The sequence below is a fragment of the Colius striatus genome, chromosome 9, assembly GCF_028858725.1.
Source record: "Colius striatus isolate bColStr4 chromosome 9, bColStr4.1.hap1, whole genome shotgun sequence".
Lineage (NCBI taxonomy): Eukaryota > Metazoa > Chordata > Aves > Coliiformes > Coliidae > Colius > Colius striatus.
Genome location: NC_084767.1, coordinates 24572577 through 24597221, shown reverse-complemented (window position 1 = coordinate 24597221; position 24645 = coordinate 24572577). Strand labels below are relative to the sequence as shown.

The window sequence follows — 24645 nt, the reverse complement described above, 5'->3', positions numbered from 1 at the left end:
ACGTTCTATCAGTGCTGTCAATCACAAGCTAGAATGAAAACAAAAACTGCTCTTTTGAAAAGAGTTCCAGGAAATCTGGAGGTCTGTAGAGGAGAATAAGCTTCTCCCTCTTAATTTCCCTTACAGAGAAAAATATAAAAATAATCATGGGAAGGAAACCATCATTTTACTACTTACAAGCTTAATTTTTTTACCTCAGACTCGGTAAACAAGTGTTTTGTCTTTGTCCCTGCTCGTCACTAGGCGGTAAGCCCTGAAAGAGGATCTTCCACAGACGAAATTCCAGTGAGAATTTCTGCGAAAGTATTAATTGTCCTTATTGCACTGCCTTTCACTGCAATGAACCACTGCCTCATCCACATCTCATTTTTCACCTGCCTAGCAAGCTGACTTTCCAGTCATTGAAGAAGTACGAGAAAAAACCACAAAACTGTCCTGCCTGAAGTTGCTTGGCTCCCATGTCCTGCACCTGTGGCCACTCATCCCACCCATCCCCATAGGGACCCGGCGAACGCGGGGCTGGTCCCGCCGCCACCCAGACGGGGGTAAGTGAAGTCTGCCCTCCTTCCCGCTCTTTCCTCCCCTTTCTGCCACTGGCACGCAGACACACACACACCCCCGTTACCACCCTACCACCACCCCTCCGTTCCCCGCCCCGTCCGGGCCGGCCCTTCAGGCTCCCGCCTCCCGTGCAGCGGGCACCCAAATCCCGCCGGGCCGCCGGCGCTCGCTCCTTTCCTCCCCGCCCTCCTGCCCTCACGCCGCCAGCGCGCGCTCCCACCCACCGACGGCGCCATGGCCGCCCGGCAGCAGCTCGGTAACGTGGGGGCGGCAAGGCTCGGCCGACGACCGGTGTCGGCCGTTAGGGCCGCCGAGGGGGATGGGAGGGTGCCTGCCCGCCGGGCTCCCAAATGGCGGGTGGGCCGGAGCCGGCGGGCCTAGGCGTATTTCCCGGCTGCCGGGTTCTGCTCAAACAGGGCGGCCCCGGAAGGCGAGGGGCGGCCGGGTGCCTCCCGCCTGAGAGCAGCACCGCCGCTTCCAACCCGGTGCTTCCAGCGCCCTGAGGGTGCGCGTGTTTGTGTGGATGCTTCCTTCTCGTAGGGCTGGTTCTACCTTGGCTTCGATCCGAGCTGGTCCGCCGCTGTGTAAAATAGGGGTTTGAACTCCTAGGGGAGAGGGGAGGAGGAGCGGAAAGACGGTGGGGGCACGTCCCGCCGTCGGAACCCTGAAACAGCAGCGGCAGCGCGGCCTTCTCCCGCCGCTCCCTCTCCTGGGGCTGTCGGGGCGTGGGGGATTTCTCCGATGTGGAAGCCTGAGGCACTCGTTAGCTCCTCCCTCCCTTGCCCGGTCACCTCACATCAGAGAAGATTCTTACGTTACATATATCTTATAAAGGCTTTAGTCTCTTAATCCTGTTGGGTTTTTTGTGTCCTGTTTTAAAACCAAAATGTTTTGTGCTCTTGCCCATTGTTAGCCTTACTCAGTGTCTCTGACAAGACCAGCCTGGTGGAATTTGCAAAGAGTCTTAATGCCCTTGGCCTGGGTTTAATTGCCTCTGGAGGAACAGCCAAATCCCTGAGAGATGCTGGTTTGCCTGTCAGGTACTGATGCTTTCCTCTACATCTCCACCAAAGTGCTTGCTTACTTGGGTCCTGGGGTTGCTTAAAATGTTTTTGCCATGTGTGAGCAGATCTGAAAGCAAGTCTTCCCTTCAAAAAAATCTAAAAACCACCCCAAAAGCCTCAGAGCAAATTTCAGAACCTTCTTGGACCAAAGTCTGTTGACTGGGACTAGAGAGTGTAACTGTGCAGGTCAGCACACAGAAATGTCAGGAGCATTATGATGGTGCCTTGTCTGTCTTGAGCCTTTTTTTTTTTTTTTCTCCCATGGGACAATTGGTTGTGTTGAAATTCATAATCTGACCTTAGTGCTGCTTTTCGTAGCCAGGTGAAAGCTGATCTTTGCCTGCTGCTGAGACAGGACTGATAAGTGGCAGCAGTGTATTGAAGCTCCCTGGAGATCACTTTTCACTGATAATTTTCTGAGCATGATGGCCCACTTTTTCAAACAGTATCCACTATTTGAGATGGGGCACCTATAGGCACCAGCTTGCCCACTATTTTGTGGCATTTGTTTTAGTTTCTTCCATTCTGTGACTACAAAACAACTCTGGCCACGTAATACTTGTTTCAAGTGCAGTAATTGAAAAATTTGGCAATTATGTGGCAGGACAGGTGATGGTGACTCCTTTTTTGCTTCCAGTGCATGCAATGGTAGGCCACTGGGACACATCACTATGAATATACTTGCCTCCAAAACTCTCTCCTCACCATTATCCAGCATGGATGACCAGACTTGGTCATGTCTCTTCAGTTTCTTTGCTTGACTACACAGAAGTCTGAAGCAATGGATGGTCACATTTCCCATTCCTTCTTCAATTTATTTTCACACTTACAGCCATTAGTGAAAATTAATGTTTTGGTTAGGCTGAGAAGAAGAGTACTAAAGTATTGCTTTTTTTGAGGATGGTCTTCTACTCTGTGAATAATACTGTTGTGGGATTTGCTTGTCTTCGTTATTTTGGTATATTTGAGAAACAACCATGCTGGTTAGCTGTGAACTTTGTTTCCATTCACGGGAAAAGCAGCTGTTGCTTCTTTGGCCTGAGGGGTGGGTTGTTGTCAAATTTGTACTTTTTATTTGGTGATCAGTTACTAGAAAGCAGTGTCCTTTCTGTCTTCTGTTGTTTTGCACAAGATGCAGATCAACGTCTTGTGAAGAGTCAAAAAAACATTAAACCAACATTTTGGCTGTTTCTGCTAACCTTACTCTACCTGTCAGTATTTTGCTAGCTTGTTGACAGATGCCAACCATAACAAAAAAAGTCAGATCTGTCTTAATGTAGAATGCCTCAGCTCAGAACCACTTCCCAGCCTTCTGTAAGAAGGATGCATCAAAGTCTGTTGCTCAGCATAGGTTTTCCCTCACAATTCAGTAATATACCTTTGATGTGTTGTGTTCTTACTAGGATACAAGGTTCTGCAGTTTAGAGGAATCGTGCATGTAGTTTTCTTCCCTAATCTCCTCATGTCATTGATGAACCAAAAGAAAGCCAAGTTTAATTCCCCTTCCTTGCTGCCTTCAAAGCTCTTAGGATTTAAATTTCCTTCCAGTAAAACAGGCATTGCCAGTAGATGTGAATTACTGCCCTGATGGGAATAATAAACATTCAACCTATAGATTAAGTCAGTATGGTGTATCTGTAATCATGCTGTGTTTTGTTGTTGAGCAGAGATGTTTCAGACCTGACAGGGTTCCCAGAGATGTTAGGTGGACGTGTGAAAACACTTCATCCTGCTGTCCATGCTGGTATGTTTCTTCTAATATATTTTCCAGTCTGAAAGTGTTATCCCTGGGCAGTGAGGGTGGGAAGAAGGGGTTGACAGATGTCTTTTTCAAGGGTTGTGTGGAAGAGCTGTGTAATGAGAACAAATTGGCTCTAGTAGCATAAAGGGATAGGTGAAAAGCAGAGGGGGGAGAAGTGCATTGTGGCTGAGTTACTTCCTCTGTTGCTAGGCTGGCATCTAGGCATCAGAGCTTTTCCTCCCCAGGGCTACAATTAACAGGGATTCTCTGTGAATGCCCTTGCACATTCTTTGCAGAGCCAATTTCAGACCTATTCAGGCAGAGAGCTCCTCTGAGTTTAGCCCATAGATGAATCTGGTATGCAGCATAAGGAACACAATAGCATAGTCTTTACTGGGAAATTTCTGCATGCTCCAATATTCCCTGGCTCTTCTTCCCTAAGGAAGATGTCTGATAATCAGTCAGTTTGCTCATTAACCCGTCTGCTTTTTCATCTCCTGCTACAGTGCTGGAGATTCCTCAAATTGAATCTCTTGCCCACCATGCTTGAGGGCTGGAGACAATCTCTGACAACCCTGAACCTTCCTCTGTGCCAGCCAGTCACCTGTGTGTTTCTCTGTGTTCTGGGACTCAAACTAGCCACCCATGCTGCTCAGCTAGAGGCACAGCCTCTCTCACTTCTGTTGTTTCATAGGCTTTGTGTGATGTTGACTGATGAGTAACAGATGTCCTTTTCCTTGCCATGAGCTCATTTTCCTTGCCATGAACTCCTTAATGACAGTTTTAGTGTTTTAAGGGTAGCAACAGAGTGCTTCTAAAGAATATTTTTGAGATTGCTGTTCATTGTGTGGAATATGCTAAGAGTTAGCCTTGGGGTACAAAAGTGTTAATATGGAATATGAATGGACAGAGTTAGTAAAAAGGAAGAGGACAGAGTAGCAGCTAAGGACTGTTATCTGAACTAGAATTGGAAGGTTTATAGCAGAAAGTCTTGGAGGAAAGCACAGTCTGAAGGAAGGTGTTGAATTTAAAAAGTTTGTTGATCTCTTTTTTTTTTTTTTTTTTTAATAAAGATGTACTGATTTTTTTTTGTGACTAGGCATCTTAGCTCGCAATATTCCAGAAGATAATGCTGATATGAAGAAGCAGGACTTCAGCCTTGTAAGGTAAATGTTGAGAGACATTATGCAATTCATCAATCATCAAAAGTGAACATTAGGGATCAGTCAACACCAGTGAATAAGAGCAGTAGGGATTATAACATCAGAAGATCTGCAATTCCCATGTTTTTCCCAGTCAGGAGATACTATGGCTTTGAAAATAGTTTTCTATAGATGCATCTTCATCACTTATATGAAAAGAAAACTAAACCAAGAACACAGAGAATAGAGATTTCAATTTCTTCTACTTATCTGGGAATTTTGGCACTTTAGGTAATGTTGGGCCATATCTTGCAAAATTGAATTCAGTGCTTTTGGAGCCAGTGCATCTCCCCTCAACTTGGCTCTGAGTGTCTGACCAGATAACAATTCCTGATTTTGAAATGCTTGTTTAGTAAATATACCTTTTGGTATTTGCATAATACTTACTGAGTTTCAACACAGAAAGAGTAGATGTGACAAGCAGGTCAGGAACATGCACAGAAAACACAGATAATAGAAATCTTAGCAAATATGCTGCAGTCAGAGACTGGAGTAATACAGTTTGTGCACTGACATACCAAAGGTCTTTTTTCTCTTTGTTAGAATGTGTTTACTTGGTACACACACACAGGGCAGTCCGTGACCATGTTTAGTTGGTTTTAACATCTGACTGGTGATTGTGAGTAACCAGTTCTATGTTGGTGGGTAGCTCCTGGTTTAGAAATGAATGGCTGAATTGAACATAGTGAATTGTAGGTATAACCAGGATGGGAGGTATAGTTTGTCTGTGATGATTGGTCCAGAATGCATCTTAGCTTTTAAAATTACTTTAAAAAATGATGTACCTAGGATGGGTGGATTTCCAGGCTGAATTTGAAAACCTGAAATTATAAACATAGGAATCCTCATAGAAGGCTCAGCAATGGTGGCTCTTCAGAGTATGCTGCATATAAAAGCAGGCTCTGCTGAATGGAGTGGGGAGAAACGTGTGTTTATGTAAGTGACTTACAGTGCACTTTCATCTGGAGGAATAGTTGGGATTTGAGTTGTCTTGCATAAAGCAGAAGGAGCTGATCCTCATCAAGAATGTCTTTGTATAATTGCATAAAATTTACATATCCAGCTCAAGATAGGAGGCCTTGATATTGATTATCTTGATCTCTGCAGATAAAAGCATTAGCAGTGTAAAAGTCCACAGATTCCTGATGGTTTGCAACAAGTTAGGAGCATGAATGAATTGGTGGGAAGAGATATTAGAAATAGAACAGATAGTAAAAGTCATTGTAGGAAATTCAGAGACGTAGAGGGTTCTGAAAACCATACTGGAATCCAATCATCACTTCTGCTTGAGTTTATCACGCAGTGTGGAAACAAGGGATATTAAAAGGTGGACACAAGTATATGCATCACAGCAATTTACTGACAGTACTAGGCATGCGTTACAGTTTGGTATCTTTATATATTCTGATCAAGAGAGTAGCTTAATTCTCTTGGATTTAAAACATTGTTTGTGAAGGTCAAAACAGATACTTAATTTCCTTACAGTTCAGGTAGCACCGCTAGGATGGGACAGGGCAGGTTACTACTTTATGCTTTATGGAATACAGACTGCAGCTTCTTTCAGATCATATTAAAAAAACTAATTCCAGTAAGGTCCAACCTTACCTGATAAGGGGAAAGTCACTTCTTCCTCCTGCTTTTGTGTGCTACAGAGGTTTTATGGGCTCCAGGCTGTGCACACAAGTTTGCTGTGCTTTAAAAATCCTGAAGGTGATACATAGGTTATTTTCTGCACTTGGAAAACTTGTGGAAAATGGAGTTGATTGTCATATGTTTCCCATGGACCTTGCCCTGGGTGCTTACTGTCTTACAGTTGGTAACTGCTTGTGTTCACTACTGCTGAGAGCCCACTTTGAAGTCCTTAGATGTGGCTCAAGTGCACCAAAACTGCTAAGCACTTCAATACAGGCCCATGTATTTAAAGAAACTCTATCTTTGGTAAATTGTGGTTCTGTCTGCTGTAGCAGTGTTTAATGCCCACAGTTAAGTTAAATTTCATAATGCATTTTACTGTCACTTGGCCTTTGGCTGAACACCACTGTCTCTTAAGACTTTTGTAGAAAGAAGCCTTGGCTAAAGGATTTTGTTTGTCCCTGATCTGAGAGACTAGACTTGTATCTTGTGCTGGCCAAGCCCAATGTGGCATTTTTATTTCTTACTGAATAACCCTGCTTTTCCTCTCAATTCTTAGAGTTGTCGTGTGTAATCTCTACCCCTTTGTGAAGACTGTATCATCTCCCGATGTAACTGTGCAAGAAGCAGTGGAAAAGATTGATATTGGTAAGTTAAAGGGAGAGCAGATATGTTCTCTGGGCAGACTTGATGGTTCTGGTCTCTAAGGGTTCTCAGTTCTTTTCTTTTTGTTTGGTAAGGGATCTTGGTTATTTTCTTTTTGTTTAGTGGCCTCACCCATAAAGGAAGTCTCCTAAAAAGCTCAGGAGTTGCAAGGAGCAGACTGAAAGTATAGTTGGGTAAAGATCATTACTTTTAAGCAGATCTTCAACTAAAATGGCAAGTGACTGATGTAACAGGCTGGCAGATGATGCTGCATCAGGTAGGCATGTCATGCACCACCCAAAAGCAGGAACCTAATGTACTGTAGAAGGGTGTGCTAGAAAAGGCCAGGTGGAACATACTTTCTACCAAAACACAGGGAGCAGATGATACCTTTTTGCAGCCTCTGTCACTAATAAAAATAAAACCTGTGAGCTTTGGAGAGAAAAAAACAAACCACTGCAAGTGCTCTGGGGATTGCTGAAAACTTCACTGCAGGTAGCCATTACGAGGAAAGGAGTTGGTCTGCATATGTGGGAGGGTAGTTGGAACCTGAGTTCAGAAGCATGGCCACCAGTATTAGTAGCAGTTTTGCTCTTCCTGCTAGTTATTAACGCCAAAAGGCTTGCTGTTCTTTCACTGCAGCATCTCTGCTTGGCAGCTTGTGAACAGTACAGGCACAGTTTTGTGCCATGGGGTTAGATTAGGATTGACTTTTCTTGCAGTAGTTTAGTTGAAATGGTGCCCAGCAGAGTGCTCTATTAAATGTTTTATGGAGTAGTGCTCCGTCTGCATGTAGCAGTGCCAGCCTCTACTTTTCCTTTGCCACAGCCTAGTATTGTGTGTGATTTAAGGTGTTGTAATAGCTGTGCAGAGTTAGATGTGAGGGAGAAGCATGGCATTTTATCTTACACAGAGGACCTGGGCAAGATTCATTAATATTTGCAGAGAGATTTGGGAGCCTGTGTTGCTTGGCAGTGTAGAAGTAAATCTTCCTATAGACCCCTGCCCAGCCTAGTGTTGCAGAGGACGATGCTCAAGCAATATGTGGCCACAACCATTCTCTGCAGGATCTGGCTGTGCTGTCTGAAGACATTCCCTGCAGTTGCTTGTCTGCAAAGGCCAACCAGTATGCACCTTCACCAGCTGATTGAGTCAAACTCACTGGCCTTGTGCATTTTGAAGAGTCCTCTTACAGTCCCATCTTGCTGAAGAAAGAGGGGGCACATTCATCTGGCACAAATTATTTATTGGTGCACATACCTCCTTGGCCTCAGATCTGGCTCTTGGTTATGCTGTGTCTGGAAGGAAGGCGCTTTATGCCTCTGTTCTCCTGCAGGAGGAGTTGCCTTGCTGCGGGCAGCTGCCAAGAACCACTCTCGTGTGACAGTTGTGTGTGACCCTGCAGACTACTCTGCAGTGGCTAAAGAGATGGCAACATCAAGGGACAAAGACACTTCCATGGAAACCAGGCGTCACCTTGCACTGAAGGTCAGTTGTGTGTGGTTGCAGCCAAGACTTATTTGCCATTCATTCATTCCTTCACTTCTTTAAACCTTTGTAAGTTATCTGGTGTCCCTCTTTCTGTCCCCAGGCTTTTACCCACACTGCTCAGTATGATGCAGCCATCTCTGACTACTTTAGGAAGGAGTACAGCAAGGGGGTGTCCCAGCTGCCCCTGAGGTACGGCATGAATCCTCACCAGAGTCCTGCGCAGCTCTACACGATGAGACCCAAACTTCCTCTGACAGGTGAGACCTAGGACATGTTGGCCAAAGGGGAGCTCTGGGAGAGCTAGAAAAGGGAGGTGCTTGGGCCTGTCTCAGAGTTATCTTTTAAAACCAAAGTACCATCTTGTACCATGGTCCAATGGATGGCCATCAGTACCTCAACCATGGCTTTATTACCGAGTTGTGTTAGCTTTGCAATTAAAAGGTGCAGCATCATGAGATAGAAAGGCTTGGCTGCCGACTCCCCACAAGACTTAAACAGTAGCGCCATGTTTTCTATTGATGTAGGATTGTGTGTCCACATTAAAGATACTTCGAGCAGATTTACATAGCACACCTTCTACTTGACATCAGATCTGGATTTTGCAAAGGCAAAAAAATCCTCATCCTTTTAAGATGCTTTACTCCTTCTAATTTTCCAGTTTTATTATCTTCCCAGTCTTTGTGTCACATTTACTGCCTAGAAACCAAGCTGTTCTTCTCTAGGTTTTAATAGATCTTGTTCTGTCTTTTTCTTTCTTCTATCATTTTGAGCAGAGGTTTATTACCTTAGTTTTCTAGAATGCTGCTTGTGCTAATGGTGACAGAGGGAAGGGATACTAGTCTCTCACTTGCATGAGTTTGGGACAGATCTGGTGTCTCTGCCATTTTACAGAGCGTGCCACTAATCACAGCACTGCTGCAGTGAGGGGAAACCCTTGTTTTGAAGAAAAAGTCTGGATACTCTTACTCTTGAGGTTCCTTTTAATGTTGGTGAAAACCAGGCATGCCTTGTATGCAGACATGGTCCTCTAAACAGACAGTGAAGCTTTGTGGTGCAGAATGTCCTTATTTCAGTTCCAGGATCTCATAGAAAGCTTTCCCACATCTGCACTAGAAATAGACTTGCTTGCAAATCTGCCTTCCAGTGTGGCAGCAAAACAGCACTGTGTTCACTTGTCCCGGCCCTGGACTATTGCTAAAATGTTTCTTCCTGTCTCCTGAAATGCTCCCAGTCCTGCCACATCAGTATGGGCAATTCTTCTGGCAGGACAAGAGCAGACTTTTGAATGGCCTTTACTCTTGGCCGTTCTGGATTTCTGATGGGAGGACCAGATTAAGCATTTTAATTAAAACATGCCCTAAATTTTGTGGCTGAGTGGTTTCGTTGACATCAGTTAGATACAACGTATGCTTAAAGTTTGTCTAGTGCAGGAGTACTTTGTTGAATCAGAGCCATAGTCACTATGTGAAATTTATTTACTGGATTTTTTTTTTTTAAATCTACCTGAGTTGTGCCTTTTATTCTTTTGACATCTTTGCCTGTGCACCATTGGCAAACTCATGCTCTGGTAGACTCCCTCAGAAAAGGATACCCCTTGTTCTAAATGGCTGCCAGTTGAAGAACTCCACATGAAAGGGGAATACTATTTTTTGTCCCATTTTCACAGAAGGTGAGGTGCATGGAGACAGTGTATGTCTTGCTCCAAGGTCATATGAGCAGCTTCTGGTAGGGAAGAGAATTGTCTTTGCATCCCCTGAGTCTCAAGCCTGTTCATTCCTCACAAGTCACTGAAGCTTTTCAAGGCACTTAACCAGTTGCTGAGGAGTCAGTGTCATTTAACAAGAACAATTTGTAGTGCTTTGAATTCTTGGTGGGAGAAATCCCAGAGCCTGCAGAAGAAGAGAGGGCTCTGCTCACTGTAACGTGTCTGTTTGTGTGGTGTGTTTGCAGTGGTGAATGGCTCTCCGGGGTTCATCAACCTCTGTGATGCTCTCAATGCCTGGCAGCTGGTGAAGGAACTCAAGCATGCGTTAGGCATCCCTGCTGCAGCCTCCTTCAAACATGTCAGCCCTGCAGGTAGGGTGGCTCCTCCTTGCAGTCCTTTCCATGTCAAACAGACTATGACTGCTATCAGGCCCTGTCTGTGTCCCTTTCCCTGGTAGTTTTGAGAGAGGTTCCAGGGGCAGGGACCAGCAAGTTTGTGGTTTGAGTGCCCTGGCTTGTGTTTCCCACTAGGCGCTGCTGTTGGAACACCGCTCAGTGAAGAGGAGGCACAAGTCTGCATGGTGCATGACCTCCACAAGACCTTAACACCCTTAGCGTCTGCTTATGCACGCAGCAGAGGTGAGAAGCCCAGGAATGAAATGGCACATCCAAAAAACTGAGTTCAGTTCTCAGCCCTCAGGCAGCAGGTTTAGCACTTCGCAAGCTCTTCACCTTGCACTGTACTCTTCCTCCGTAGCGTTTTTCTCCATAAGGATCTGACTGAATAATGAACTGACTGCCTATCAAAAATTGTTCTGAGTGAGCAGACCTTGTATATTGTTTCAAAGAGGCTTGATGTATACAGAAAACCTGTAGAGATTTTGTTAAAAAATTTTTTAAATATGTGCATACAAAAAAAAATGTATGGGATTTTGGCTAAAGGATGGATAAAAAATTGTGCTGATAGCACACTCAGCCCTCTGCTTGCAGATTGGGACGTTCAGGAATACTGAACTTGAGTAGAAATGTTTCTGCCTGCTATTTAGTGGGTTTTTTTTAATGCTTTTGTACTACTGAACTCTCAAAAGCTAGAAATAAGTAAATAAAAATAGCTTCCTCTGCTTATTGCTTTTCTAATTCTCTCGTTTTCCATGGTGTTCCTAGAAGATCCGCTCAGATTACAGAAAACAAAGCAAACTTGCTTGATAAAGGACATATTGACTGAGGTTCATCTTTCACCACCTTAAAGACCACCTTTGAACCTTGCCCTCAGAAAACCATTGTATGACTAACAGAAAAATAAACCTTTAAATCAGCAAGGACAGAACTGACCTTGCTGAGTAGTAGAACATTGGTGATAGGAGCTGAGTTCACCTTAGCTATGCATTAGAGAATATATTTTAAACAAAATTAGCTCCATTTCTGAGCTTGATTTCTTGCAGGAAAAGCCTGATGGGAACATAGGCATCTAAAAAGCTTTGCTCTTTTCCATCCATGTCCCATCTGAAATCTTTTTGTATCATCCTTGCCTCTCTTTATCCTCTTGCCACCATGGGTACAGCAGAACTGCTTGTGGTAATGAAGGCAGACATTAGAGTTAGAGCTTTGAGAAATGCAGTGAAGAAGGAAGAATATCTGAACTATGGGAATATTGAAAAGGTGCATGTCTTGAGGTGGGATTTTTCACCCATGACCTAGTGGGAGTTTTTTGGTGTGGATTTAAATAATTAGCTCTGCTGGACTTGTGAGAGCAAAGGCTTTTCTTTGTATGTTCTTTAGTTTGATAAGTAACTAAAATCACAATTTTGCAGGTGCTGATCGGATGTCTTCTTTTGGTGACTTCATTGCCCTGTCTGATATCTGTGATGTGGCTACTGCCAAGATTATTTCCAGAGAGGTTAGTGAAACAGCAGCAAGTCTTTTCTGGTGTGAAAAGAGAGAATCACATGAGATGGAGTCATTAGTTTGTAACAGCCATTCTGTGTAGATTCGCCCATTTTACTGAAGATTATTTATCGGTCCATTTGTGTAATCTGGTATCTGGAGTACAGAATTTACACCTGTCTTTTGACGCATTTTTCTTCCTATCAGTTAAAACCTGTCTGTGTGGGAGAACCTGTAAAATAGTGCTTTCAAGGCTGCTTTCTGAGATATGATTGCAAACCTCTGCCTCAGAGCAGGCCTCTGGAAATGAACCCTGATGAGACTGTCACAAGTATCTTGTTGAAGGGCAGTAATCAGAACAACAGAGGACAAGAGCTGATGGACAGCCTCTTGCCCAAGGCAGGGATGTGGATGTAGATTGGTACCTGCCAACTGATGCAAGTTACATGTAAGGCTCAGCCACTCTCCAGGCTGCACTTTTCACTTCTCTGGATTTGATGTTAACTCCACAGCTAACTCCATTGCAGAAGCCACTAGTTTAAATACAAAGTTAGACAATTGGGAGTTAATGTTTTACCAATTGTGTTCATCTCATTATGTGTTGCTTGCAATTTTTTTGAGAGGAGGAAGGTGCAAGGCAAAAGGCTGCCTTGTATGCTGGAGACTTCCCTTCAAACAAATGAAAGGACATGTTTGACTGGTTTATGGGGGTAATGTTTGGTACACTGTTATTTAAAATCAAAAGAAAACCCACCTGGATTGTAGAATAAGAATATAGAAGGTATATATCACTTCATGACACAGATGAATGTAAACTCAGTTTCAGTGCTCTTAACAGCTTTTTTTGCCAATATTTTTGCCTCCTCAGGAGTGTCACTGTTGAAATATGGGTATCTTTTTTTTTTGAAGCCATGTTTACTGTTAGGGCTGAGAAGTGAGGATGCCGTGCATGAGCTTTTTCACCTTGGAGAGGGATGTTAGGTATTAGTTCCATTCTGATTAATGTGATGGTGGGGTATTGATTACTAACTCCTGACAAGAGCTTATACTGCTCTGCTGTTTCAGGACTGAAACCAATATTGCAATAGTGCCTTTTGTGTTCTGTGGTACATGTAGACCTTGAGAGATGTGTGTCTTCGATACCCTTCTGGAAATGGCAAGCAGGGTTTTCAGTATTAGCTCCTCTTTTTGTGGTTTTTTTTTTTTTTTGTCTTTTTTTTATCTGGAAGCTGAAATTTTTGTGTTGCAGGTATCTGATGGTGTAGTTGCTCCTGGCTATGAGGAAGAAGCTCTCAAAATCCTTGCCAAAAAGAAGAATGGTGGTTACTGTGTCCTCCAGGTTTGTACTCCTGTTCCACTATGAACCCTCTGCTTGTTTTTCCTGTACCTGCCTTTCACAGATGTCAAATAACTGGGAGGCTGATACAGCCCCCCATACAGTGCATGAAAATGTTTCCTTGGGGTCTTTGGCAATTCTGGGATGACCTGAAATTCCATCAGCAGTATTGTGGTCTCATTCAGCCTATAGTGTTAGAGTGGAGTAGTTTTATAATGCCTTCCTTGGCTTTCAAACTGATGTGGTTTTGAAGTAATTAAATCTGTGAACCAGCAAGGGTACTTGGCAGAGAAATTCTGTTTCTTCGTTCCTGCTCTTTGCCAGTTTTCCTCTTGCTTTTGCTGAATTTGTTTCTTCCTCAATTTTCTTTGTCTAAGATACAGATGTGATGTGAGTCCTGGCAGTGAGAAGCATGTGCACTATGTCACCAGGGGAAGCCTTGTCTGGGCATGTGCTATTTGTAGAGCAGTCTTTAGTGCAGTCATTGATGAAGGCAGCATCACAGGCAGAGTTTGGACCTGGGATGATGCACCTTTATGTGCTACAAGTAGGATGCTTGTCAAGGAATATTGTTAGTGTGGTTAAGTCAGTGTCAGGTTGCCTTCCTTGTTCCCACAGTGATTTTTGGGACTTCAGAATCACTAGTTTTGGTGAACGTGACTACCAGATTACAGAATGCTGCCAGAGCAGCATTCCAAGCAGATCCTATTTCTGCCTGACTTGGAGAAACAAATGAGTAGAGAACTTCACTATAACATTACAAAAAGACAATCTAAGGCTTAGCTGAAGTTGAAGTTGTATTGTTGTTACCAGGGGAGCTATAGAAGATGGCTGAGGAGCTTCAGGCAAGAAGGAATGAAATTGCAGACAATCTTGGCAGCTGATTACCTTCTGAATTCAATTAGCTTTGCAAGGATGAGGTCATATTGGTTAAGCCTGTATCTTCGGGGCCTGTCTGCAGAGACATGCTAAGGATAGTTGATCTGAACAAATTTAAATGGGTTAGGGAAGCCACATAAAGCATGTGCATGCTCCTATTTAGAGCTGGTAGCATTAATCTGGTTTATTTCCTGTCTGTAACCTGAACTGAGTCTGCCAAAATTCTAAATAAACCCACGTATGGGTTGAAGAGGGTTGGGAGCTGTGCCTTAAGGCACATATGAAGCAGCTTGAAATATTTCCACCTTCCTGTGGAAGGCTGTGAAACTCTGTGTGAATGTTTTCCACTTTCCGTGAAAGACTCAAACTGGGTAGATTTTTGTGGCTTTCAACACAGATGTTTCGCCATAAACATCTCCACTGCATTGCCTCTCTTCAACCTGGAAACATCAGTTCCTGCCATTGAGACCTTGCTGCTCCAGTTGATACTAATTACCTCTGATGATCTGACTTTGGTTTCTTTAAACATTTTGCTCCCTTTGGATTCTTTAGGTAATAGAATAGGTGTTAATAGATAACAGAATAGAGAGCATCTATTTATATATATTTATACCTTTAAATAATGGAATAGGTGTTAGTAGGTGTTAATAGCTTAGGTGTTTTAACCTAAGCTGTTCCTGGATATTGGCTTTGAATTGCTCCAAGAGTGTTTCGTTGGCTTTTAGATGGATCCCCTTTATGAGCCGGATGACAATGAGATCCGAACCCTCTACGGATTGCATCTCATGCAGAAGAGGAACAATGCAGTCATTGACCGGTCATTGTTCAAGAACATTGTTACGAAGAATAAAAATGTAAGTGTTGGAAAATAAATGAGCTTAAAGTCTGATGGAATGAACTGGTGTGCTTGGAAGTCACCATGGTTCTATTTTGAGAGTTCTTAGAATATTTGAATGAGTTTTAACTGGCTTAATAGAATGAAGCAGCAAACTTTCTGGACCAAATAATTGGGTAAATTGGAGTCGTTTGCCTTTGTTTTGATTCCTTGCCTAAATAAGAAGAGCTGGTCTTGCCCTTTATCTCCAACTACCAAAGTATTTGTATTTCTTATTTATAAGAAGCTACTGTATGTAATTTCTTAAGGTGAGACAGCTGTGGGCTAAGGATCCATTGTGATCTCATTTTGACTCACTGTTTACTTTTCCTCTTTGTGGACAGTGTATTGTATAAACTCTGGCCTTGCTGATACTGCTCATCATTTAGGGTTCACATCATCAGAAAGTTATCTGATATTTCTTTGTCTCTGATCTTGTTGCAATTAAAAACATGTTAAACGTTAATGAACACATGATTAGTCGTGGTCTCAGAAGCAAGCTCAGGCATTGAGGTAAGAAAAATAATGTTAATAAGTTAGTAATGGAGTAGACTTAAAAATAATGCTTAATGCAGGTTTTGAGAGTTGTTGCAGTTCTGAGCACACTTACACATACACTTAGTTTTTTGCCTACAAGCACGTTTGCTGCCAGTGAGCAAATAAATTAGACATTGCAGACTGAGGGCTTAGTTATAGACCCCTCGTCATCAAGCAAGACTGAGTCTTGTCCCTAGGAGCTGGGAGAGAGTTGCCAAATCAATCATTTACAGTTCCTAATCTAAACAAGATTTGCTGGTAATTGAACAAACCAGGATAGTTACCTTGCCTTATTCTCTCTGATAGAGTACTTGGGACAGCTTTGGGGGTCTGCAGGTCACTAGCCAGCTGGCTAGTTGTGGTTGTTAGGTGGGCTGTTGACAATGGTGTTTTGTTTCAGCTGCCTGAGGCTGCTATCCGAGACCTGATTGTTGCCAGCATCGCTGTGAAGTACACCCAGTCCAATTCGGTTTGCTACGCCAAGGATGGGCAGGTAACAGAACAGCCATCTCTGAGGAACATGCTGTCACGGCCCGGCCGCCGCACACAGTGCCGCTTCTAAAGCCATTTGTTGACAGGAAGCTATTAAACAAGTACAGATGAGCTGTCCTAGACAGTTCTGCCATGCAGAACAGCAGCTACACCTGTGTTTCTCAAAAGGCTCCTTAAATCCTCAGGGTAACATTTTCATGGTAATAACAGGGCTGGCTGTTTCAATGATAGGGTTGGAAATGCTTATGGGCTTCTGCAAGTTTGAACTTGAGTCGTTTCTTCCTGACTACTGTGCGCTTTTGTATCAGTTTTTGAGGGTGTGTATGTAGAGCCTTAGGAAATCATAGTATGATAATGTGATAGTAGGACAGTATGGTATAAATCACAGCTGGATTCTAAATGTCCAAGTGGTTCTTAGCTTTATTTCCATTTTTTATATAAGAAGGATGGAATGTGTTTTCTTTTTTTCCCCTTTGGGGCATTAGTAATCTTCTATGGTGCTTGATTTTTTAAAAACTTATCATGGATGTTGGAATTTACAAGGACATTATCAAATGTGTAGTTGATATAAGAATCTTACATTTAAAAAAAAAAATCCCATATTTCCCAGTTATCACTAGGTGTTCAGCTTCAGCTAGTTATCCAGAAATTGCAGATGTATTTGAAAACTGTCTTTTTGCTCAATGGCTCAATCTCATAATGCTGCTGTTCAGCTGTTTCTCTGCTGTCCATGGTAAGTTTTCATTAGGCTTGGATTATTTAAAAAAAATGCAGAAGGAAAAGACAAAGAAGTTTTTTGATCTTGAGCTTTGATACGTCATAAATGAGAAAAAAGGAGCAACCAGTGTATTGTACAAGTACAGTCTATATGAACTGCCCCACTGGCCTTTTTGCACTTCTACTCACCTGCATTTGTCAGATTGTTGCTACAGCCTGAAAACATCACAGTGTTGTCTCACAGTGCTTCCTGAGGTCATGTGCTGTGTGGCTCTTGGAAACAGGTCTCTGGAGGTCTGGCATTTGTCTTTTATTCAACTTTGGGGTTGTTTTTTTTCTTGCTTTTAAATAGTTCTCTGTACTCAAGAGTGTCAGTTCTTGGAGCCCCAAAACAAAGGTGTCACTGTCTTTGCTCCTTTTCCCTTATTACAGCAGCATTTTTCCCAGTGCTCTTGCAAGTCTGGATTTAACGTGGTGCTGCAGATGTTTCTGAAATGCCTATGATAATGCATGTACCATATGGAAGGGAAGAGTGAAAACCAGTGGAGGCAGGCAGAGATTTAACTAGCTGGGCTTCAGTGGTGCTTTGCATATTTGCAGGCATATAAGTTATGAACGTGTGTTGTCTTGGATTGTCGTAGGTGTGGCAGAGTTTGCCAGGATCACAGGCTTGTGTGCTACACTGAGAAACAAGTGACCTTTTTAACAGTAAGGGTCAGCAGCCATTACAGTCAGTTACTCCCTTCTGGTTTTAAAGTCACAGAGTCACATAGTGGTGGGGATTGGAAGGAGCCTCTAGAGGTCATCCAGTTCAGTCCCTTGATAAAGCAGGTTCACCTTGATCAGGCTGCCCAGGAATGTGTCTAGGCAGATTTGGAAACCTCCAGAGAAGGAGACTCCATAAGCTCCCTGAGCAGCCCCCTCACATGAATAGAAAAGTGAAACTGTTAAAGTGGAACTTCCTGTGTTCCAGCTTGTGCCTGTTACCTTTTTCTCCTGTCAGTAGATACAATAGAGAAAAGTGATGCCCTAACCTCCTGACACCCACCATTTAGATATTTGTAAATATCATGAGATTCCCCCTCATTCTCCTCCTCCAGGCTAAGCAGCCCCAGTTTCCACAGCCTTTCCTCTTATGAAAGATGCTCCAGTCCTCTGATCATGTTGGGTTGGTGGCCCAGTGCTGGACTCTCTCCAGAAGTTCCCTGTCTCTCTTCAGTTGAGGAGCCCAGAACTGGCCACAGGACTCCAGATGAGGCCTCACTGGCTGGTGAATCAGTCAGTCCTCCCAGTTTTGTCTCTAAAAGCTTCTTGAGACTGGGAAGTACCAGTGTTGTTCTTAAGGTGCAGATAGGGAAAGAAGTGAAGCCTGCTGAAAACTAGTCTCACAAAGGTTGTGGTTAGCTTAGATTCTTTGTGGGGATGCTGTGCAGAGCTAACTACAGGGCACATCACTTGCTGAGACCTACTGTCGGATCCATACGGGAACGATTGACTGCAAACAAAAAAATACCACAAATGAAAACCAGGGATGGAAAGTAGCTTCTGGAGTGTTAAACTTAAATGGTGTGGGACATATGAGCCAAGCCTGGCAAGTCCAGCTTGCTTTCAGTTCCACTGCTTTGGGTTTTCCGGGGGTTACTTCAGCCTCCAGAATCCCCATTGTCTGGCAAAACTCTTGTGCATCAGACATCCAGAATGTTTTTGGCATCCCAGCTTTGTTGGCTTCAGATGTGCATTGGACACTCCAGCAAGGCAGTCCTTACTGAACTTAGGTTTGTGTTCATGAGTTAGAGGAAAGCATGGAGTGGGAAGGAGCATTGATGGACTTGAGTGGCACTTAATTTGCAGGAAGCCAGCTGACACTAATTGCAATAAACATTTGCATTTATTATGTCTGACTTTCAGCACTGCAAAGCCAGTCACTAATGATACCATCATGTTTTAAATGAGAAAGTCAAAATTATTTACTTTCTTTATTCTCTGCACAGTGGGATAAACTAAACTGTTAATCTGCCTGCTGGTGCAGACTTTTGTTAACTTTTTTGTCTTCCCAATTGTGAAGTCCTATATTTGATTTTTGGAATTCCAAATGTATTTAGGGTTTCTGTTTTCACTCATTATTTGGGGTAAATCTGAGTAAATCCAGGCCAATCTGGGTCATTTTAGAGAGATCCTTTGGGCATTATCCATCTTGTCCACTCTGTGCTTTTGCACAGTATTGCTGCTGTTAGGCATGTTTGGCTCTCCTGCCAGCCAAAGTGTTGTTGTCAAGTAGTTCTCAATTTTCACCCCAACTTTTTTTATTAAGTGATTTTTCTGCTCAGCCCATATTAGTCTCCTTTCACTCCTCTACTTAAGTACTTTTTGATTCCCAGGAGATTAAACTCTGAAAGAAGCTTGATTCATTTTTACGTAGAAAATACGCAGAAAATGGAGGAAGGATTCCTTTGTGGAGGATTCCTTTGTGGAGGAAGCCAATGTTTGGGAAAGGGAGAGAAGAGGTAGGAAGAAAGAAAACATGAAGCAATGTGAAGGGGGAGAATGGGTACATTCAGAAGAGATTCAGGTACAAGTCTGTACTTTGCATCAAGGAGTAGCTCAGCCTTCTGATTTCTCGTCTTTTGACCAGAAACTACAGACTGGATTGAAAAAGTCTTCCCTAGCAGTGTTGCATCAAAACACTTTTTTTTCTAAATAAATTTTTTTTTAAAAGTATTTTTCATTCCCTGGATCACCATTTTCCAGTGAAGTGCTTCTTACCAGGCCAGAGCTGTGAACTTCCTTCTAAAAAAACGTGGGCTTGCCCAAAGAAGACACAAAGAAGCAGTTTTTCTATTCCCTGGTTCCTTTAAGCCAGCCCAAAAGCTTCCATGTGTTGCAGATAGCATCTCTATAGGTTTGGAGGTGCCTGTGTGGAGTTGACAGGACACATTGCTGTAACTCCAGTACAAAGTTTCTGCCATTCTGGAGTTGTTGAATATGAGCCAAAGCTCGGTTGTGCACCTTCTGACACAAGTTAAGACACAAAAACAGTAAAAATATTTTGAGTAGCTCCTAGAGAAAAGGAAAACTCTCTTTGGGAAGGATGCTTGGGTGCTGATGGGTAGAGCATGATTTCTCGTATGTGCCCACGGAGGAGCTGTGTTGGGGCTGCACTGGCCTGGAAACGGCTCGTGCAGTGCCACTGCCAGGGCTGGCGGCAAGCGAGCGGGTCCACCACAGCAGCACGAGCCCACAGCTCACAAGTAGGTGGCGAAGATGAGGCACCAATCTCGCTGGGAAGTTGTGCATTTTTTAGGAAGTTGGGAATGTTTCATAGTATTTTGGCCCCTGCTAGCAGCAGTCTGACCAGTACTCTCTACCATCTGCATCCTCCACTAAAAATCCCTGCCCTAGCTTAGCCTGGCTTGCCAGGCCCACTCCTGAGTTGACGGTTAATGGTGTGTAGTGTTTGCCAATTTTAAGCCCCCTCCTTTGGCCAGAGAGGATGAGCCTCTGTGGAGGAGATGATACACCTCTGCAGATTGGCAATGAACGCCCTTGAGATGCAGGGCACCCTGCAAGTTTGAAGGCTTAACAGGGTGGACTTGAGAGCCCAGACTGGACATCAGGAGTGTTGGGGGTGAGGTAAGGTGTCACTAAGCCATGAGAAACTTTGCATCTTTTTATGATAATACTAATATCCTTGTGGGTTTATAGAGCACTAATGACTTCAGTTAGAGTTGAGCAGATGATATTAGATAGCAGCCTAAATCTTTCATTTGCTCTTTGTGGGGGACTAGTATCCAGCAGTATGTTTTATGGTTCTGGTAAGAGATGAAGTCACTGCATCTTGATGACTGAGAAGAGAAATGATTCATTGCTATGAGGGCAGCTGTTGACTTACAGCTTTACCATCTGTTTAAGTCTGAGCTGGAAATTCTTGAGGCAGTGGCCAGAACTGTTAGCCTTAACAGTGTCCCTGGAGCAGTCCCCATGCAAGCAGGCTGGTGAACAGTTCAACTGTGGTTTTGTATGAGGACGAAAAGAAGGGAGAGACTTATTTTCCGTCAGACTTATGGTTTGAAGGGGCAGGAGCTCTCTGGAAAGCAGGACCCATAGCTCTGACAGCATAAACAGAAGTTACCAGGCCAAGTCATAGAATCACAGAATGGTAGGGGTTGGAAGGGACCTTAAGAGATCATCCAGTCCAACCCCCTGCCAAAGCAGGTCCACCTAGATCAGGTCACACAGGAACGTGTCCAGGTGGGTTTTGAAAACTTGCAAAGAAGAAGCCTCCCCATCCTCGCTGGGCAGCCTGTGCCAGGGCTCCCTCACATTCACAGCAAAGTTTTTCCTTAAGTTTGAGCAGAACTTTTTGTGTTCCAGCTTTTGTCCCTTACCCCTTGTCCTGTCACTGGACACTACAGAAAAAAGTGTTGCCCCATCCTCTTGACATGAACTTTTCAAATACTAGTATTAATGAGGTCCCCCCTCGGTCTCCTCTTCTCTAGACTAAACAGCCCCAGTTCCCACAGCCTTTCCTCATAAGGAAGATATTCCAGTCCCCTGGAGGAACATCATGGTGGCCCTGCGCAGAACTCTCTCCAGAACTTCCCTGTCCCTCTTGAGCTGGGGAGCCCAGCTAGCCATGGGAAGTCTGCTAGCCATGGTGTTTTAAGTCTGCCAAAGCCGAGTCTCTTATAACCAAGATGTCTCAGGACACATTCCCTTTTCAGTACTGTCAGCACTGAAGAGTTGCCTTTGTCTCCAGCACTAGCCCAGAGGGAATGCAGAGCTTGTTTGCATGGTTCACTGAACTGTGCAGATGGCTTACAGTTACCTGATCACCAGACTCCAAAGGATCTCTACATATTCTAACCTGTAGTGAAGAAATTGGCAGAAATTGAATGTGTTTGGTGAGAACTCCAAAGGAAGTGGCCTGAAAAAAGCAAGCAGGAACTGAGCAAATACTATATTTTCATAGAAAAATGTGGGGAAAAAACCCCCACAACCTTTTATATTTTACCTCTGGAAGCACTAGGTCTGTTTGATATGGAGCACAAGTGCTATTAAATAAGATCATAGCAGCTATTGCAAGAATTCTGGACTCTCTGGCAAATGGCAGAGCAGGAAATGTGTTGGTAGCTCCAGGGCCTTGACAGTTCACGTGGTGTAATGGTCCTACTGACTAGTCTTCTTGATAGAGCTGTGGATTTACTTTCTCATCAGCCTTGATGGACATACTGTCCTGTGATCCACCACATGCTGATCAGGCTGTGTATTCTGGCACCTCCAGGATAGACTTGGTTACCTGGGCACAGATTGGTATTCACTAACTGAAGTGCACTTTCTGAGAACAGGCGGGCAGCCTACCATCTCTTGGCAGTCACTTGAGTTTCTACAACCAACAGGATTTTATTTCACCTTTAACAAAAGCCATAATTGTGTCATTCTCCTGAGGCTGACAGTTTTGCTCTGCTGGCTGGGGCTGTGATGGTCAGAAGGAAGAAGCATAGTATCCTCAGAGTGTTAGCTTTGTAGAGCTGTAGAAGCATTGCAGGGAGCTAACCTTGTAACCAGTGTACAGGGTGGGGGATGCACGTATTTCCAAAGCTTTCCTCATTAATTACCTTCAGTCTTTCTCTGCTTCAGTGAGGTGCAGCTGATTTGTGGGAGGTCTTTCCTAATTGCCTGTCTAGAATGCAGCTCTAATTGCGATCTCTCTGCAGCAAGGAGTGATGGTGCTCTGTATCTGTGTGCTCCAGGTGATAGGCATTGGAGCAGGGCAGCAGTCCCGGATCCACTGCACACGTCTGGCTGGGGACAAGGCAAACAACTGGTGGCTCCGCCACCACCCACGCGTCCTCGCCATGAAGTTCAAAGCGGGTGTGAAGAGAGCAGAGATCTCCAACGCCATTGATCAATATGTCACTGGGACCATTGGTGAGGTAAGGGCTGACTGAGGGGCTTCCCTGCTGGATCCAGCTTCTGCCAGAGTCTTTACATAGTACCCAAGCCTGGATTGAGTTTTGCATGTGAGTATCACTAAGAAATGATCCCAAAGAGCTAGGGGATCGAGCAGCCAGGGCCCAGGATGGTAACTTCCCCAAGGGCATTTAAAGGCCCAGTGGCAAAGTTTTTGCTCCTCCAGTACTGCAGCTGCCACTGTGGGGGATGACACCTGCCCCGTGCTAGGGCATGCACTCACTTTCATCTGGTAGTGCCCCATCAGCACAGAAGGGTTAAAGCAACATGGGATGTCTCAGCCCTGTCTGGGCAGCCGGCCTTCCCTTCCCACACAGTGCTGCTCACTCCTCTGGCCTTGTGGATTCTCAGAATCTCTCTGCCTTCCTTCTTACAAGCAGTTAAGTAAGGCAAGAAAACTATATGTCCTGTTTAAGTATCGAAAGCCAAGAGCTGGATTGGAGGCCTGATGAGTCATCTGTGTGAGCAGTCACTTGTTTAAGGTGGGTAAGAACTGGAGCAGTTGCTGTTTCAGAAGGTGAATCATAAACAGAGCTGCTCTTCATCATGTGTTGTCTACCAGACCCTGTTTGTGTGTGCTGGCACCGACACAGAGCAGTCAGGCCAGGCAGAGCATCTCGGAATCAAAGCTGGGGAGAAGGAGTCCCTCAGGCCTTGGCGTGGGGAGGGGGAAGGAAAGGAGTTAACAGGATGTGAAAAGAGCTGATGGTAGTCATGTCTTCCCACCACCCCTTGGGATTTTAAAATCTCTGGTCTGAAGCTGCCAGCAGCAGAGCTGTAGGAGCAGAAAGCAGAGCTGGGTGTTGAAGGGAGGCCACAGTCACTCACTCATCCTTAGGTGCTGCCCATGCTTCAGGGCTGAGCTGGCATGCTCTGTTCTTGCAGGATGAAGACCTGCTGAAATGGCAGGCGATGTTTGAAGAGGTGCCCGCGCAGTTAACGGAGGCAGAGAAGAAGCAGTGGATTGCCAAGCTGACGTCTGTCTCTCTCAGCTCTGATGCCTTCTTCCCTTTTAGAGACAACGTTGACAGAGCTAAACGGGTAAGGTCATGGTGAGGCCAGGGTGTCAGGCTCCAAGAAAACACCTGACTCCAGGAAACAGCCTGGGCTTCTCATTTGGAAGTGTGTGGACAGCGGAGGAATGTCTCTGTCCTGCACTGCTGGCAAGGAGAGTACAGCCTGGGAGAGATGTTTCTCATGGTTACTGGTCTCACATGAATAGTAATCATCCAGACAGTGCTCAGTTTGTTGATTTGTGATGAATAGAGGTATGCAGTTTATTAAACTGCTTAAGAACATCAAGACAAGGCCTCTTGCTTCCAGCGGAAGCATTTTACACTTATTTGTGAGTTGTGGGGAGAGCTGCCTGCTCACATGAGGAGTCCCTGGTGCGTGGGTTGGCTCAGCAAAAGCCTTTGTTCAATGTTGGGTACAGTGGGATGTGGATGAAGGGCTGGGACTACTGGCCTCTCTTCAGGGGCATTTTGGGTCTGTCCTCTAACCCTGACACATATCTCTGTCTTTGATCAGAGCGGAGTACAGTTCATCGCTGCCCCTTCGGGCTCGGCTGCCGACGAGGTTGTGATCGAAGCTTGCAACGAGCTGGGGATAACTCTCATTCACACCAATCTTCGGCTGTTTCATCACTGAGGTTGCCATGGGCTGTTGTGATCTCTCTCTGGTCACAGCCTCACCAGCAGCAGTGACTGGAATGTCACCAGTTTAATTGGGAGGCACTGCAGTCTGTGCTTATCGAGAGTTTGTGAGAGCTGTAAATTAAAGCTTTCCTTCTGTTAACAGAAAAGGGAGGTGCAAGGAGTTTGCTTCCAATGTAGAAAATTAGTCTCTTTTGCAAATAAACACACGGTTCTTAGCAATATGGGGTCTGTAGTCTTATGTCATCCAAACACTATGTC

At 44.3% G+C, this 24645-nt stretch overlaps 1 protein-coding gene across 1 annotated transcript; it reads left to right on the top strand.

Moving 5' to 3' along the window:
• The first annotated feature begins 687 nt into the window (after positions 1 to 687).
• ATIC (5-aminoimidazole-4-carboxamide ribonucleotide formyltransferase/IMP cyclohydrolase) lies at positions 688 to 24645 on the top strand. Its single transcript, XM_062002362.1, has 16 exons — positions 688 to 817; positions 1475 to 1601; positions 3293 to 3369; positions 4466 to 4532; positions 6760 to 6848; positions 8182 to 8333; positions 8437 to 8593; positions 10287 to 10412; positions 10572 to 10679; positions 11852 to 11937; positions 13174 to 13263; positions 14865 to 14993; positions 15951 to 16043; positions 22510 to 22692; positions 23615 to 23770; positions 24260 to 24645. The coding sequence occupies exons 1-16, from the start codon at positions 796 to 798 to the stop codon at positions 24377 to 24379; spliced, it is 1782 nt and encodes a 593-aa protein (XP_061858346.1). The 5' UTR covers positions 688 to 795; the 3' UTR covers positions 24380 to 24645.

Excerpts from the sequence above, each read along its gene's own strand:
- ATIC (XM_062002362.1), top strand. The coding sequence starts at position 796 with ATGGCCGCCCGGCAGCAGCTCG. Across the intron at positions 818-1,474 it reads GGCCGCCCGGCAGCAGCTCG|CCTTACTCAGTGTCTCTGAC; the intron begins GTAACGTGGGGG and ends GCCCATTGTTAG. Across the intron at positions 4,533-6,759 it reads CAGGACTTCAGCCTTGTAAG|AGTTGTCGTGTGTAATCTCT; the intron begins GTAAATGTTGAG and ends CTCAATTCTTAG.